The 17,245-nt window shown below is 39.2% G+C and overlaps 1 protein-coding gene across 2 annotated transcripts in view; it reads left to right on the plus strand.

Annotated features, from left to right (window-relative positions):
* mfsd3 (major facilitator superfamily domain containing 3) overlaps positions 1–17,245 on the plus strand; it is a 76,787-nt gene that overhangs the window by 22,432 nt on the left and 37,110 nt on the right. For both annotated transcript variants that reach the window (XM_063068747.1, XM_063068748.1), the window contains exon 3: positions 10,602–10,749. In XM_063068747.1, the coding sequence (XP_062924817.1) occupies positions 10,602–10,749 (148 nt within the window). The remainder of the gene's footprint in view (positions 1–10,601; positions 10,750–17,245) is intronic.

Below are 17,245 nucleotides of genomic sequence, written 5' to 3' on the forward strand. Positions count from 1 at the left end.
TCCTTTGTCACTTTAATCATTATCAAATTTTTTCATCAACAGCATGCAGAATAGTTCTCTTTTAGAAACTGCAACTTGACTTTTAGTCTTTTTCTCTTCTCTGTTTAGTCCATTTATTTTTGTCTGCCCAACATGCTCTTCATATGTGTCCAACTTTGGTGCAGTTTCTGCAAGTTTTGCCTTTAAACCTGCATTGGTCTGGTGTATGTCTGGGGTATGTGTATCTGAGCCCCTGCCACAATGGTAACAGAGTTTGTTTGGTCAGGCCGGTTTCTGATTAGGCACTGCAAATTTGTTCATGCTCACTTTAATTACTTATTGCAACTCAATTGCATCACTATCTACTGTTTCCATTGATACAGCTATTTCAACTGCTCTTTTAAATGTAAGTTGTGCTTCAGCTAGGAGCCATTTTCAAATGTGGATCATAATGTGTGAGTACAGTGTCTGATGTCACCATTTCCTTTGTCTTTTAGAAAGCCATCTGGCACTGTTTTGTCCTTTGCCATTCCTCTCCAATCTGTAGTAATGAGTTCAAGGTGTAGAACACAGTAACCAGGTTTGGCAGGAGCCAGTTATTGTAATTAACAAATCCTAAAATATTCCAGAACTGTGACACGTCCTTTGGCCTTAGGGCATTGAATTTTCACAGCACACTTGTGCAATACTTGTGCGTCAATGGAGTGACTACAGTAAGTGGTGCTTGGTTTAAAGAATTCATGCTTGTTGCATCTTGCTCTGAGCTCATAATCTTCTAATCCCTTAAAGACTACCTTGAGATTTTGGAGGTGTTCCTCATTATTTCCATTAAAATGGTGTCATCCAAGTGCCTGGGCAGCCTTGCAGCACCTTGTCCATAGCTTTCTGCTAGAGTGCAGGTGCAGATGCTTCTCCAAAAATAAGCTTATTATAGCGATTAAAGCCTTATGTGACTGTTTATAGTGAAGAACACTTTGGACTCTTCTTCTAACTTCATCTGTAGGTGGGCCTCAGTTAAGTCCACTTTGCTGAAGTGTTTCTCTTCAGAAAGCTCTGCTAAGATATCCTCTATCCCGGGCAGAGGATAGTGATCTACTTTCAATACAGGGTTGATAGCAACCCTAAAACACCACAGATCCTGACAGACTCCTCCTTCTTGGCTTCTGACTGCTAGGAGCCGCTTATGAATGCTTTCTGGTAAGATTCTACAAGCTAAACTATCTCTCAGTGCATCATTAAGTCTATCACTGAGCTGACAATGCTCATACAATCTCATCAATTCAGCGCTGAAATGGACTCCCCTTAATTCTGCTTATGAAACCTAAGGTGTTCTACAATCAACAATGGTTTCGATTCTAAATGTTCCTGCATTACTTTCATGATATCAGCAACATTCATTTCAGGTGGTTTGATTCTAAGCAAACTGTATGCCTTTAAATCCAATGCGGTCAGTAAAATTGGTACTTGCTTCTTATTGGCTATAACATTTGCTTTAAATTACTGCTCAATCTATTCACTATATAATATCCAGTTCTCTATTGTGCAGTCAAATTTATCAATCCTTCAGATGTAGCCAGCTATTTCTGCTCGATTTTAAATGATTATGCTGCTTTTTTTAACTCAATTTTTTTCTTTTGTGAAGGAAATGTGCTACTCTGAAGAAAAAAATGTGCCTTGCTTTTTATTAAACTAGAATGTTTCACCACGTTTCAACAGCTAGGTAGTCGTCTCAGGTTTGCTTAAAATTTTCTCGTCGGCACTGTTATGTCTTGCAACTCCAAAACAGTGTTAGCTGTGAGAAGGATGCTAAGAGGATGCAGGGTGACTTGGATAGGTTAGGTGAGTGGGCAAATTCATGGCAGATGCAATTTAATGTGGATAAATGTGAGGTTATCCACTTTGGTGGCAAAAACAGGAAAACAGATTATTATCTGAATGGTGGCCGATTAGGAAAAGGGGAGGTGCAATGAGACCTGGGTGTCATTATACACCAGGGTTTGAAAGTGGGCATGCAGGTACAGCAGGCAGTGAAAAAGGCGAATGGTATGCTGGCATTCATAACAAGAGGATTCGAGTACAGGAGCAGGGAGGTACTATTGCAGTTGTACATGGCCTTGGTGAGACCACACCTGGAGTATTGTGTGCAGTTTTGGTCCCCTAATCTGAGAAAAGACATTCTTGCCATAGAGCGAGTGCAAAGAAGGTTCACCAGATTGATTCCTGGGATGGCAGGACTTTCATATGATGAAAGACTGGATCGACTAGGCTTATACTTGTCAAGCCACACTCAGGTTGGAGGAACAACGCCTTACATTCCGTCTGGGTAGCCTCCAACCTGGTGGCATGAACATTGACTTCTCAAACTTCTGCTAATGCCCCACCTCCCCTTCATACCCCATCCGTTATTTATTTATATACACACATTCCTTTTCTCTCTCTCCTTTTGCTCCCTCCGGCCCCCTCACTATACCCGTTGCCCATCCTCTGATTTTTCCCCCCCTCCCCTTTTCTTTCTCCCTAGGCCTCCTGTGCCATGATCCTCTCATATCCCTTTTGCCAATCAGCTATCCAGCTCTTGGCTCCATCCCTCCCCCTCCTGTCTTCTCCTATCATTTCGGATCTCCCCCTCCCCCTCCCACTTTCAAATCTCTTACTAGCTCTTCTTTCAGTTAGTCCTGACGAAGGGTCTCGGCCCGAAACATCGACTGTACCTCTTCCTAGAGATGCTGCCTGGCCTGCTGCGTTCACCAGCAACTTTTATGTGTGTTGCTTGAAATTTCAGCATCTGCACATTTCCTCGTGTTAACGAATGTGCATACTTAGTTTGCACTTTTACACGAAATATGGACATATCACGTGGTGGCTTGATGACATTTGCCATTCACTTACTTTTATATATAACCTGTGTTACGAGAATACACATAAAATTAAGATGTTTGCTGGCCTGGGCTAGCATCAGTGGCATCAGCAGTTGGTCTGCCACCTGCCCTCAGGGGAAGGAGAGATAAGGAACAATGGAGCAGCGTCTGGAGATGTGTAATGAAGGGACGTGGGAGAAAGAGCTGTCTGGAGCGGCTCCCCCTTTGAACCCTGAACTGTTTGAAGTGATGGACAGGCGATACCCCAGCAGGGGGATAAAAAGGGGACAGGTTCGCTAAGACAGAAACACACGCCACCTGAGGTAACGAGACCCTGGAAGCTGTGCGCCTCTCACGAGTGGGTGAGAAGTATCAGACAACGACAAGGGTGGAAAGGTACGATCAGCGGGAACCCGGTGTGTGTCCGCCCTTGCCTGGGTGCCGGGTTCACTGCAGAGGATTGACCACATCTGGAGGAGGGGTCACAGTCGGTGACCTCAGGTGACATCACCAAGGACCCGCCCAAAAGTTGCTTGTGAGCAATCTCGCTGGTCTGTGAGTGAAGCAGTGTTCTGAATGATCAGTTGTTCCTGTACTCTCTCTCTCTCCCCCCACGTTGTCCCTCGCCATGGCAACGATTACTGCGAACTGAACTGGACTGAACTTTGAGTCATTTTGAAATTTGGTCATTTACCCCCTAGACAACGATAGAGCTTGATTGATGCTGTTATCTTAATTCTGTGCACATGTGTGTTTATCATCGCTGAACTGTTGCACTTATTATCCTTTCGATTACTGTGTTGCTTGTTTCTTTAATAAAACTTTCTTAGTTCTAGTACTCCAGACTCCAACTGAGTGATCCATTTCTGCTGGTTTGGCAACCCAGTTACGGGGTACATAACACCTGTAATGAGTTATTTAAACAAACAAAAATGCTTAATCAAACAATATATTTACAACACTACTCAAATACTACTTAAATATTAAATACACAATAGTTTTAACCCATTAAGATTTCTTTTCACTGTTTTAAGAAACAATGTTTAGAAGCTGACAGTAAACAATGTAATTTAAATGCATTAGATAATTTAACTAATTAATATTTGCTGTGTTTTTAAAATAAGAATAAATTACTGTATGTGGCCAAGTTCTGTGTTAATTCCTAAGTAAAAGGTATGGTGTGTTAGGTGGGGGTGGTTTGTAAAATTTAATATCCCAACTTGATGGAAACCAACTAACTTGAACAACGGACAAACTAAAAGAGTATATAGCTGAAGATTTAATTTTATCCATAAGTTTGAAAGATTTAAAGAATACACTGGACAACTTTTTTTCAAAAGTGTTGCTTTCTCAAATTTTTTTTTGTTTATGATGGACTGCTTGAAACTGAACACAAATATAATTTCAGACTACTTGTATCACATAGGAATTTGGAGAATCAAGTAAATAACTTGTGTTGAATAAAATGCATTTAATTGCATAATATTGCTGACTTTTGCAATAGTTCAATAGAGCTAAAAATGTTATGTTGATAATTTTAATTTGTACTCAAATGTCTGAGGCTCCTCGCCTCAGCACTGGTCACCGGTGAAGGTGAATGAATGCCATCTGCTGCCAGGGCATTGGGCTCAGATCTACAAGACGTCAACATGCACTACCTGTGATTGCAATCTAGCAGTGTATTGAGGGAATAGAATTCCTTTTGATTTATAAGGATGTCCTGCTGTTAGTATGCTCACAGGACAATATGGGCAAAGGGGTGTCTCATTCTGCTTTGCTGTCTCTGTGATAAACAAGATAAAGCCCTTGTATAGAGAATCTCCAGGCTCGGTCTCCAACAGTAGCTATTTTCTTGTATTTATAAAAGATCAGAGTGCACAAAATCATATTGGCATTCACCCTGAACTTTATAACCTTTATGAAGGGAAAAGGTGGGAATATCAGCATAATAGGTACAGTGCTTTAGCTTTAGCTAGATTTCTATAGTGTAAACCAGCTAGATGACAAACACCCAATTAACAAATTTATCACAGTAATTGCCTGAAGTATTTGTTAGATAAATACACAGTCTAAGCAGGTACAGTGTTGCTGGACTAAATGTCTAGTCGGACTGTTTCAGTGCATTTTGCATGACATCCTCTTAACTACCTTGAATCTCTTAACTCAGGTCTGTATTTAAAGTGGAAAGTGGTGCTTAAGTGTTAAAGGCAGTTTTGGTTAAATAATTTATATTCGTTAATGCTATAGTTTTGCACTTCACAGCTCCTTTTCAACTTTTCTGTTTCCTGATGATTATAATGCTACAGCCTGTTAAACAGTATTGAGCTTTGCAATCCTTGGATGTTTGAATAATAATTTCTTGCTAACTTGTTTTGCTTTTACCAATTATCTTTATATTCTAGATTATTCTTGTGAACTTTTTTAGGGTTATTTTTACAGTATGAAATTTGGGGCAGTGCAGTAACATAGTGGTTAGCGCAATGCTTTACAGTGCCAGTAGTCAGTCAGCCAGTCAGTGGGTACCGTCCCGAATCCGGGGTTGGCAGCTATGCACCTCCATCTTCTTCGATCCTGTGCTCTTTTTCTGGCCTCAGCATAACTCAACCCAGTCCATTGCCTCACATTATCGTACCAAGTGGTTCGCTGCCTTCCTCTTTCCCTCTTTCCTTCTATCATCCCTTCCAATAACAATTTCTGCAGTCCACCACCTCTTAACAAGTGCCCGGCATATTCCAGCTTCCTTTTCTGCACATTCTTCAGCAACTCCTTTTCTCTCCTCACTCTTCAACACTTCCATATTACTGACCTTCATCGCCCATCTAATTTTCTGCATTCTCCTTAAACACCACATTTCAAATGCCTCCAATTGTCCTTGCACTTCCTTGCATAAGGTTCATGATTCGACTCCATACAACAGACTGCTCCAGACATAGCATTTCCAAATTCTACAACGCAGCCCAAAGTCCAACCTCTTGCCACACAGCACGTCACTCAGGCTCCAGAGCGTTGATCTTGCAATCTCAATTCTTTGTCTAATTTCTGTATCACATTTCCCATCCTTTGTGACCATCTGTCCCAAGTACACAAACTTCTTGACTTGCTGTATGCCTACACCGTTAATTTTGATACTGATTTTGGGGATTTCTTCCTTCGTCTTTGCAGCATTTATTTTCATTCCAAATCGTTCTCCTTCAGCATTTATCTTATCTACTATTCTGAGTAACTCGTCCTTAGTCTCGGCTAACAAAACTGAATCATCTGCATACCTCAAGTTGTTTACCGTCACTCCACCAATTTGGATACCAACTTTATCGTTCAACACCCTGAAGATTACCTCTGAGTAAATGTTAAATAATAAAGGGGAGATAATGCAGCCCTGGCGAACCCGTTTTTGGATCTCAACTTCCGGTGAATTCCCACCACTAGTTCTTATTACTGCCTTCTGATGCCAGTACAGACGCGCAATCAGTCGAACATCTTGCCCATCCAGCCCCAATGAGTTTAGGCAATTGACCAGCTGTTCATGATTGACTCAGTCAAAAGCTTTTTTGTAATCCAGGAAGCACAGGTAAATGTTTTTTTTTTCTGGACCTCGTTCCACAATCGTTTGCAAATTGAAAATCCCTTCACAGGTACCCTAACCCAGTATAAATCTGCCCTGGCACTCATTAATTTCATTAAGGACTGTCCTTTTTATTCTGCTGAAAAGTATTAATAACAAGATCTTGGAGGCATGACTTATAAGACTTATAGTTCTAAAGTCTGAGCATTTCGTGCTCTTACTTTTCTTTGGGATCATGGCAAACTCTGACACCACAAAATCTGTAGGCCACTTTACTGTTGAGTAGATTGTATTGCAAAGCCTCGTGATCGCCTCAAACTCTGAGTCGCCAAGGCATTTCAACATTTCGGCTGTAATACCATCTACACCATAAGCTTTACCAGTTTTTAACTTTCTGCTCTTACTTTCGCTACCAAAATTTCCGGACCTTCCGTGTTCTTCTCACTCTGATCATTTCTAGCATCGTAGTACAACTCCCTAATGTATCCCATCCATCTACTTTCCACCTTGTCATTCTCAAAGAGTATGAGCAGATTCATTTCCTGCCGCTGCCTATAAGGAGTTTGTAGGTTCTCCCCATGACCTCATGGCTTTCCTTCTACAGTCCAAAGATGTACTGGTTGGTTGGTTAATTGGGCATTGTAAATGGTCTCATGATTAGGCTAGCACTAAATTGTAGGGATTGCTGGGTGGCGTGGCTCAAAGGGCCAGAAGGACCTACTCCAGACTGCATCTCAATAAATAATAAATAAGATAAATAAAAATAATTGTCTTTGACTACTAAAACTCCTCTGTTGTACATCTCTGGATACAAACCCTTAGACTTTCTTTTTTTTCAAGTAAATGACTGATAATTTGTCTCTTACAAATTCTTCACCATTTGGTAATGCATAGATTATTTTCCCTTGACCACAAATGCATGATTGTTTTGTGACTAAGATATCAGGTTCTTTCCGAAGCTGAAGTGTCACTTAAAGATTTCTTACCCAGTTAAACACTTAGAAGCCTGAACTAATGTTTGTGAAATTTAAAAACATTATGACTGGTATTATTTCATTATTTTCCCTTTTTATATTTCGGTCAATAAATTCTATTTATATGTTGGGTTGGCATGTGTTTTAATATGTTACTTTTGTAATATATTTATTTCCTCATTTATTCAACCACCTACAAAGTGGTTGCAAGTATTGATCTAAAAATATTTTCAATCTAAAATTATTCCCAAATTACTCACATCATATGTAATACTTCCATAAACGAAACATCTCTTAAAAAGTTATAATCTAAAAATATTCAGTACTGAATTTGCGATGAGATCAGCACAGTGTTCTCAAACTTTTGTTTTTAAAATCTATACATTTTCAAGTGCTACCACTAAACAATCAAATTGATAGTGACATAAAGAAATCAGGGTTGTCATTTAGGAAGCAGACTAATGACTTTAGCTATTTGGAGCAATGAAAGATTAACTCAAAAAATAACCTATTAACTTTAGAAGGTGAAACTTTTAAACTGGATATTTCATTGATCCTTTTTGAGGAGTTAACATGAAGCTTTAAACCCTATAATATGCTGTGCTCAATTGTAAAACTTCCTCTCACTGGCTCATGCAATGAATTTAACTGGATATACTTGGTGAAAATATTTAAAATTATCAAGGAAATGGAAGAAATTGGGCTGTGATTTTCTTGGAACAAACTAGTCATGAAGGGAAGTACTATATAGAATACCTTAAATATCAAGACAGGTTTAGGGTGCATTTGTATGCTATTACAATGAAGAAGCAGTCTGCATCCAAAAGCTCAAACTGAAAATTGGTTGCAAGTGGTTAAGTTTCCAAATGACGATGATGAAAACAGCCAGGGATTAACAGAAAGAAATAGATTGATTTTATGAATGGAGAAAACAGTAACAGTCAAAAAATGCAATGCATTTATTGTTCTCTAAAGAAAAGATGAATGTTTATTGCCTACTGTTTTATAATCACCTTGAAGGCAAAGATAATTCTGACTTCAGGTTTTTGTTGCTACCTTTCTAAACCGTTAGACACAGAAGCAGTTTAGGCCATTCAACCCACTGAGTATTCTCCGCCTTTCCATCATGGCTATTTTATTATCCCTCTCAACCCTATTCTCCTGCTTTTTACATTTGACACCCTTACTAATCAAGAACCTATGAACCTCTGCTTTAAATATACCCTCTACTAACAACTTGCATCTTAATACTTATTTAGTTAGCTCTACCGCTTCTATCACTAATACCTGTCATTATTCCAATTTCTCCAGTACACCAGCCCAGACCACTTATCTCTCCTAGTTTCTTAACTCTATCCATGTCATCTCCAAGCTCTTCTGCTGCAGTAAGAAGACTTCATAATCTTCCATCCTTATTCAGGCTAAAATCCCAAGCACCCATCATCATAGTGACAGGTGCTGAAGGTAGCATCTCAAAAAAAAACTTACTGGAATTTCTAGGTTGATGTGTGATAACACTTTTAATATGGTTTGACTTCTCACTTCTGACAAGGTTGGCGGTGTGATGTTGCAAAACAATCATAAGATGTGCATAAGTTGTTCTGATTGAACGACTATCCTTCCTCCAAAGTTTTTACTGCCTACATTTAATTTAAACCTTTATGCCTTGAATACCCATTTAAATCTGAGCCTGGATACTCAGTGTTTGCAACCAGTCAGACACATATATAATCTGTCCACTAGCACATCATCTGCCTGGGGAAACTGATTCACGTTGATAGCTTGGTGCCAATAGTGACAGTGATTTTGTTTCATAATATTGAGATGCTGTAGATCCTGGGGCTTTGTGTTAGTTAGCTCAAGGATGGTCAGACTAGAACAAAACACAGCATAAAATATACTGATAATTAGCTGACTGTAATTTAGATCAGCATTTCAAATGCCACAGCCACACTTATTTTAAACAATATTTCAAATACATTGTTTTCGGGTTTAGTCTAATAAGGCCAAGAAAGATGAAATAAAGCCTGACATAGGAATTGTCCAATCCTGAAGTTCACTTAAGATCCACTAGGTGAAGCTATAATGACACCAAAAATAAATCCCTTTTGGTATTAATAAAATTGAGAAACAATTTGAAGAGGTGTGACTCTGCTTCTGAGAATATTGTGCAACAGTGAAATAAATGGGAATTGATTATAGTAAATCTAAGTTGAATGAAGCAATTTTCTATCATTAGGCCATACTCAGAGTAAGGTAGCAGAGTAGATTACTGTGAGGGATTTTTTTTCTCCATGTTCATTGCGCAGAAAATGCACTGTATCACAGTTCAAGTGTTGTGAATTCCAACTGAAGATTCATTGCACCAATGGAGTCAGAATTTAGCAGTAATCCAAAAATCCACCATTACAACAGCACCAGATGGATTGCCAAAAATAGTCTTTCATCAGGTAATCTAGCTGGATTACTACATTTACAAAATTGCCTACATATAAGAAGTGGGATTAGGCTTTATTTTCAACATAAAGTTGTGATCTGTCGAAGGGATGATGCCGGGCAATATATTTGCACGCACTTTCATTGTATGTGCCTGAAGGCTGTACTAGTGAAATGAGAGTAAAACATTTTCTAAGTGACCATGAACAAATCTTTTGGAATCTATTCAAAATACATGACACAGATCTTAGTTTTGCCACCATCTTGCAGTATTACACTGATATTATGCTGTGTATCATATGACTGCATTGTAAAATCTGCAGTTTGTTATCTTCTGCACACTGGTTGAATCCCCAAGGTTATGCAGTATTTCATTGATTCTATTGTGGTTATTATTCTATTATGGATTTATTGAGTATGCCTGTGAGAAAATGAAATGAATATCAGGGTTGTATGGTGACATATATGTATTTTGATAATAAATTTACTTTGAACTTTGAAACAATAGCAAACTTAAATATGTAAATCAGTTACTGGTGAACTGGTTTATGCTACTAATTTATAGTTACCTAATGAAAGATGATATAAAGCTTGAGTTGTCCCCTCAGAATAAAAGCAAAGGTGACTCGGAAATCTCATTGGGAAGTATTATGTGTTCAGAATCTGAAGCAATCTGACTAGTTTCATAATATATCTGGGCATTCTTCCTCAGCTTCAACAGACTCATGTTTATTGTTGCCAATGTACTCTGCTATTCTATTGACTTGTGCTTCAATTTTATTCTGTTTTCAGGAGAACAGGCTTCTGTGAGCATGTTTCCAATGTTTTTATTGGAGCATGGTTTCTCTCCGGCTGAACTGGGCTTCTGGAATGGGATAGTTGCAATGGGATTCTCTATTTTTGGATCGTGCATTGGCGGCATACTTATGCCTAAGTATAAGTAAGTTCAAAAAGTTGAATGATCTTATTCATGAATAGGCATGAGAAAAATATACTTCTGTTTTACACATTAATATAGCATTAGTTTGAGTTGTTAGTAAGACAGTTGAATTGCTGTAAGATGTCATGGTTTTAGAGAAATGCAACATGGAAACAAGCATTTCAGCCTATTGAGTCTGCACTGAACATCAAGCACCAATTTTTACACTAATCTTACCCTAACTCATTTTATTTCCTTTCCCTCATACTCTTATCAACTACCAACCTCACTCCATTCCTCAAACTCTCCATTTAACAATGTTGCAGTCAGTTGTAATACTTTGCATATGAGACTCTGTCTAGCCTTAGGATCATTCGGGTTTGTTTGTAATGTTTGTAGATGGTTTAAAATTACTCTCTTTTTTATTTTTCTGCCTGAGAGGGTGTAGGTGGATTGGGGCAGAGTCAGGAAGGCAGGAGAAACTGCAGATGCTAGAATTTGTTTTGGGACATGGTCAGGTCACATTGGGCATTATTATATCACATTTTTATAGTGTTACTTATGCACATGGTGAACATAAATCAACAATAAAGGTTCATTCATTAAAAACATTGATCAAACATATTCCAAACTACAGTGGTAACATGTATACTTAAAGAGAAAAATGTACCTGCATTGTTTCAATCATTTTTAATAACTTAACTCTGTATTTGCCTGTGCCAAAATAGAATGAAATTATTCCAGGAAATAATGGATAATTCCATGATCTAATCAACTTGTGTCATAAATGAAAGAAAATTATACTGTACTTCTAATTCTTCGGTGATTTTAAAAATTCTTCAATACCTGTAAGTTTCCCAAAATGAACAACAACGGTTAAGTGTTCCACCTTTGTGTTGATACAATGACAGCCCTTGTACAGTTTTTGCATTCTTTTTCTTTTCAAAACAAAGTTAAATCCCCTACATGAATAAGAAATCTGGCATTGAAAGTTACAGGTTTGCAGAATAACTTTTATCATCTTTATCTGCTTCTAAACCAATACATTCCAATAACAAGAGTGTCAGATGACTCTCCGCACTCTATTGAGCCAATTGTTTGATTGACTTTTGACCTATAAGCAGTTACACTAGCTCTTTTATGTTTTATACAGTTGTATTGAGAAAAATGTAAAATTACCGAGATTTCAACTTGGCATTGAAATCGGAAGGAAGGGCAGACCTGGCATCCGGCGCTCCCTCAAAATCCCTGGGACTTGTCAAATAATATTGAGTGTCAAATTGATGATGGGAGTATTGTAAAGTGGGTCACAGATTGCAGAAAATGACTCCTTTTTAGATCAATATACTGTATGGCACTTCTCATGTGCCTTGTCTTATTAGCTATAATCTCATTTGAAGACCTGAAACTGCAGCATTTTTCCTATATAATTTATGCTGGTGTTTATACATTTCTTTTAAAGGTAGATTTGATGAATTTGACTTTTAATTTTTTATAAATACTATTTCTAATTTTTTTTTAGTTTTCTAAACTTAAATAGAGTATGTTTCTACAGTGCTTTTCCTGTGAATGTGTCATAAGTTGAAATGAAATAGTCCATGAACACTACCTTATTATTTTGTTTTTGCATTTTTATTTATTTTGTAATTTGTAGTAATTTTTTTGTGTTTGTACTGTACTGCTGCTGAGAAACAACAACATTCACATTCTGTAAGAGGATGATAGTAAACCTCATTCTGATTCTGATTAGTTATTGTATCAAACCAGATCAAATATTTTGCTTTTCTGTATTCAGTGATTACTCAAAAATATATGTTGAAAATATATTTGTTACTCTAATAAGATATATTCTCATAGTATACAGTGAAAGAACAAAGTGTAACAATTTTCATACTAATAAGCAGTAAAGTGTGCATGTTCTTTTAATTTTAAGTTATACAAGTGAAGAATATTTTATTTCTGCGAAATGTGAACTTTAGCTTCTGAATAAATGTATCTCATTTTACTTCAAAATTGAAAATTCCAGGCATCTGTTTGTAATTCCATTTTTTTTCTCCCTCACCTGTTTCTGCAAGAATGTTAATCATTTACAACACATTAATACTGGCAAATTTGAGATGAGAGCTTCTTTAATGCTCTTACCAGTTAGTAAATATCACCACACTTGCAAAATTATGTAACTAGGAAAGAGGTGTTTTTCCTTCTAGGAGTTGTAAAATAGGTTCTAAGTGTTTAGCAAATCAGCATCTGCTGAACTACGTTTAGAATCTTTCAAGAACTTTTCATAAAGAATAGTTTCACAAAGGGGGCTTGCTGTGTTTTTGCTTCCAATTTATTCTTCAGACATAGAAACATAGAAACTTAGAAAATAGGTGCAGGAGTAGACCATTCGGCCCTTCGAGCCTGCACCGCCATTCAGTACGATCATGGCTGAGCATCCAACTCAGAACCCTGTATCTGCCTTCCCTCCATACCCCCTGATCCCTTTAGCCACAAGGGCCATATCTAACTCCCTCTTAAATATAGCCAATGAACTGTCCTCAACTGTTTCCTGTGGCAGAGAATTCCACAGATTCACCACTCTCTGTGTGAAGAAGTTTTCCCTCATCTCGGTCCTAAATGGCTTCCCCTTTATCCTCTAACTGTGACCCCTCGTTCTGGACTTCTCCAACATCGGGAACAATCTTCCTGCATCTAGCCTGTCTAATCCCTTTAGAATTTTATACGTTTCAATCAGATCCCCCCTCAATCTTCTAAATTCCAGAGAGTATAAGCTTAGCCGATCCAGTCCTTCATCATATGAAAGTCCTGCCAACCCAGGAATCAATCTGGTGAACCTTCGTCTATGGCAAGAACGTCTTTCCTCAGATTAGGGGACCAAAACTGCACACAATACTCCAGGTGTGGTCTCACCAAGGCCTTGTACAACTGCAGTAGTACCTCCCTGCTCCCGTTCTCGAATCCTCTTGCTATGAATGCCAGCATACCATTCGCCTTTTTCACCGCCTGCTATACCTGCATGCCCACTTTCAATGACTGGTGTACAACGACACTCAGGTCTAGTTGCACCTTCCCTTTTCCTAATCGGCCACCATTCAGATAATAATCTGTTTTCCTGTTCTTGCCACCAAAATGGATAACCTCACATTTATCCACATTAAATTGCATCTGCCATGAATTTGCCCACTCACCTAACCTATCCAAGTCACCCTGCATCCTCTTAGCATCCTCCTCACAGCTAACACTGCCGCCCAGCTTCATGTCATCCGCAAACTTGGAGATGCTGCATTTAATTCTATCGTCTAAGTCATTAATGTATATTGTAAACAACTGGGGTCCCAGCACTGAGCCTTGCGGTACCCCACTCATCACTGTCTGCCATTCTGAAAAGGTCCCTTTTATTCCCACTCTTTGCTTCCTGTCTGCCAACCAATTCTCTAACCACATCAATACCATACCCCCAATACCGTGTGCTTTAAGTTTGCACACTAATCTCCTGTATGGGATCTTGTCAAAAGCCTTTTGAAAATCCAAATATATCACATCCACTGGTTCTCCCCTATCCACTCTACTAGTAATATCCTCAAAAAATTCTATGAGATTCGTCAGACATGATTTTCCTTTCACAAACCCATGCTGACTTTGTCCGATGATTTCACCGCTTTCCAAATGTGCTGTTATCACATCTTTGATAACTGACTCTAGCATTTTCCCCACCACTGATGTCAGGCCTACCGGTCTATAATTCCCCGGTTTCTCTCTCCCTCCTTTTTTAAAAAGCGAGGTTATATTAGCCACCCTCCAATCCATAGGAACTAATCCAGAATCTAAAGAGTTTTGAAAAATTATCACTAATGCATCCACTATTTCTTGGGCTACTTCCTTAAGCACTCTGGGATGCAGACCATCTGGCCCTGGGGATTTATCTGCCTTCAATCCCTTCAATTTACCTAACACCACTTCCCTACTAACATGTATTTCCCTCAGTTCCTCCATCTCACTAGACCCTCGGTCCCCTACTATTTCCAGAAGATTATTTATGTCCTCCTTAGTGAAGGCAGAACCAAAGTAGTTATTCAATTGGTCTGCCATGTCCTTGTTCCCCATGATCAATTCACCTGTTTCTGACTGTAAGGGACCTACATTCCTCTTAACCAATCTTTTTCTTTTCACATATCTATAGAAGCTTTTACAGTCAGTTTTTATGTTGCCTGCCAGCTTTCTCTCATAATCTTTTTTCCCTTTCCTAATTAAGCCCTTTGTCCTCCTCTGCTGGACTCTGAATTTCTCCCAGTCCTCAGGTGTGCCGCTTTTTCTGGCTAAATTGTATGTTTCTTCTTTGAAATTGATACTATCCCTAATTTCCCTTGTCAGCCACGGGTGCACTACCTTCCCTGGTTTATTCTTTTGCCAAACTGGGATGAACAATTGTTGCAGTTCATCCATGCGATCTTTAAATGTTTGCCATTGCATATCCGCCATCAATCCTTTAAGTATCATTTGCCAGTCTATCTTAGCTAATTCATGTCTTATACCTTCAAAGTTACCCTTCTTTAAGTTCAGAATCTTTGTTACTGAATTAACTATATCACTCTCAATCTTAATGAAGAATTCCACCATATTATGGTCACTCTTACCCAAGGGGCCTCACACGACAAGATCGCTAACTAACCCTTCCTCATTGCTCAATACCCAGTCCAGAATGGCCTGCTCTCTAGTTGGTTCCTCGACATGTTGGTTCAGAAAACTATCCTGCATACATTCCAAGAAATCCTCTTCCTCAGCACCCTTACCAATTTGGTTCACCCAATCTATATGTAGATTGAAGTCACCCATTATAACTGCTGTTCCTTTATTGCACGCATTTCTAATTTCCTGTTTAATGCCATCCCCAACCTCACTACTACTGTTAGGTGGCCTGTACACAGCTCCCACCAGCATTTTCTGCCCCTTAGTGTTATGCAGCTCTACCCATATCGATTCCACATCCTCCCGGTTAATGTCCTTCCTTTCTATTGCGTTAATCTCCTCTCTAACCAGCAATGCCACCCCACCTCCTTTTTTTGTCATGTCTATCCCTCCTGAATATTGAATATCCCTGAATGTTGAGCTCCCATCCTTCGTCACCCTGGAGCCATGTCTCTGTGATCCCAACTATATCATATTCATTAATAACTATCTGCACATTCAATTCATCCACCTTGTTACGAATGCTCCTTGCATTGACACACAAAGCCTTCAGGCTTGCTTTTACAACATTCTTAGCCCTTAGACAATTATGTTGAAAAGTGGCCCTTTTTGATTTTTGCCCTGGATTTGCCAGCCTGCCACTTTTACTTTTCACCTTACTACTTTTTGCTTCTACCTTCATTTTACACCCCTCTGTCTCTCTGCACTTGTTCCCATCCCCCTGCCACATTAGTTTAAATCCTCCTGAACAACAGTAGCAAACGCTCCCCCTAGGACATTGGTTCCAGTCCAGCCCAGGTGCAGACCGTCCTGTTTGTAGCGGTCGACCTCCTCCAGAACTGGTTCCAATGCCCCAGAAATTTGAATCCCTCCCCCTTGCACCATTTTTCAAGCTGTGTATTCATCTGAAATATCCTCCTATTTCTACTCTGACTAGCACGTGGCACTAGTCGTAATCCAGAGATTATTACCTTTGTGTTCCTACTTTTTAGTTTATCTCCTAACTCCCTAAATTCACCGTGTAGGACCTCATCCCGTTTTTTACCTATATCGTTGGTACCTATGTGCACCACGACCACTGGCTGCTCAGCCTCCTACTCCAGAATGTCCTGCAGCCGCTCAGAGACATCCTGACCCTTGCAGCTGGGAGGCAACATACCCTCCTGGAGTCTTGTTTGCGGCTGCAGAAACGCCTGTCTATTCCCCTTACAATCGAATCCCCATTGAACTAAATTCAAAATAGGAGAAACAGTCATAAAACCATAAGACATAAGTGAAGAATTGGGCAATTTGGCTCATCAAGTCTGCAATGGCATTCCATCATGGCTGATTTATTATCCCTCTCAACTCCATTCACCTGCCTTCTCCCTGCAATCTTTGATGTCCTGACTAATCAAGAACCTATAAACCTCCACTCATGTCCAATGACTTGGCCTTCACAGCAGTTTGTGGCAATGAATTCTACAAATTCACCAGCTAAAGAAATTGTTCCTCATCTCTGTTCCAAATCAGTGGTGCCCAACCATCGGTACCGGGCCGCAAAGCATGTGCTACCGGTCTGCGAGGAAACGATATGATTTGGCGACATGAAACAATATGAATCAGCTGCACCTTTCCTCATTCTCTGTCACGCCTACTGTTGAACTTGAACGCACTGTCATCCATGTCAGCGCGGGAAGAAAATCAACTCCTCGAGCTTGCAAATGATGGCGTGCTGAAAAGTATGTTTGACATAACATCTCTGCCAGCATTCTGGATCAAAGTCAAGGCTAAATATTCTGAGGTAGCCACAAAAGCCATGAAAATGTTGCTTCCATTTCCAACATAT

The sequence above is a fragment of the Mobula hypostoma genome, chromosome 16, assembly GCF_963921235.1.
Source record: "Mobula hypostoma chromosome 16, sMobHyp1.1, whole genome shotgun sequence".
NCBI classification, from domain to species: Eukaryota; Metazoa; Chordata; class Chondrichthyes; order Myliobatiformes; family Myliobatidae; genus Mobula; species Mobula hypostoma.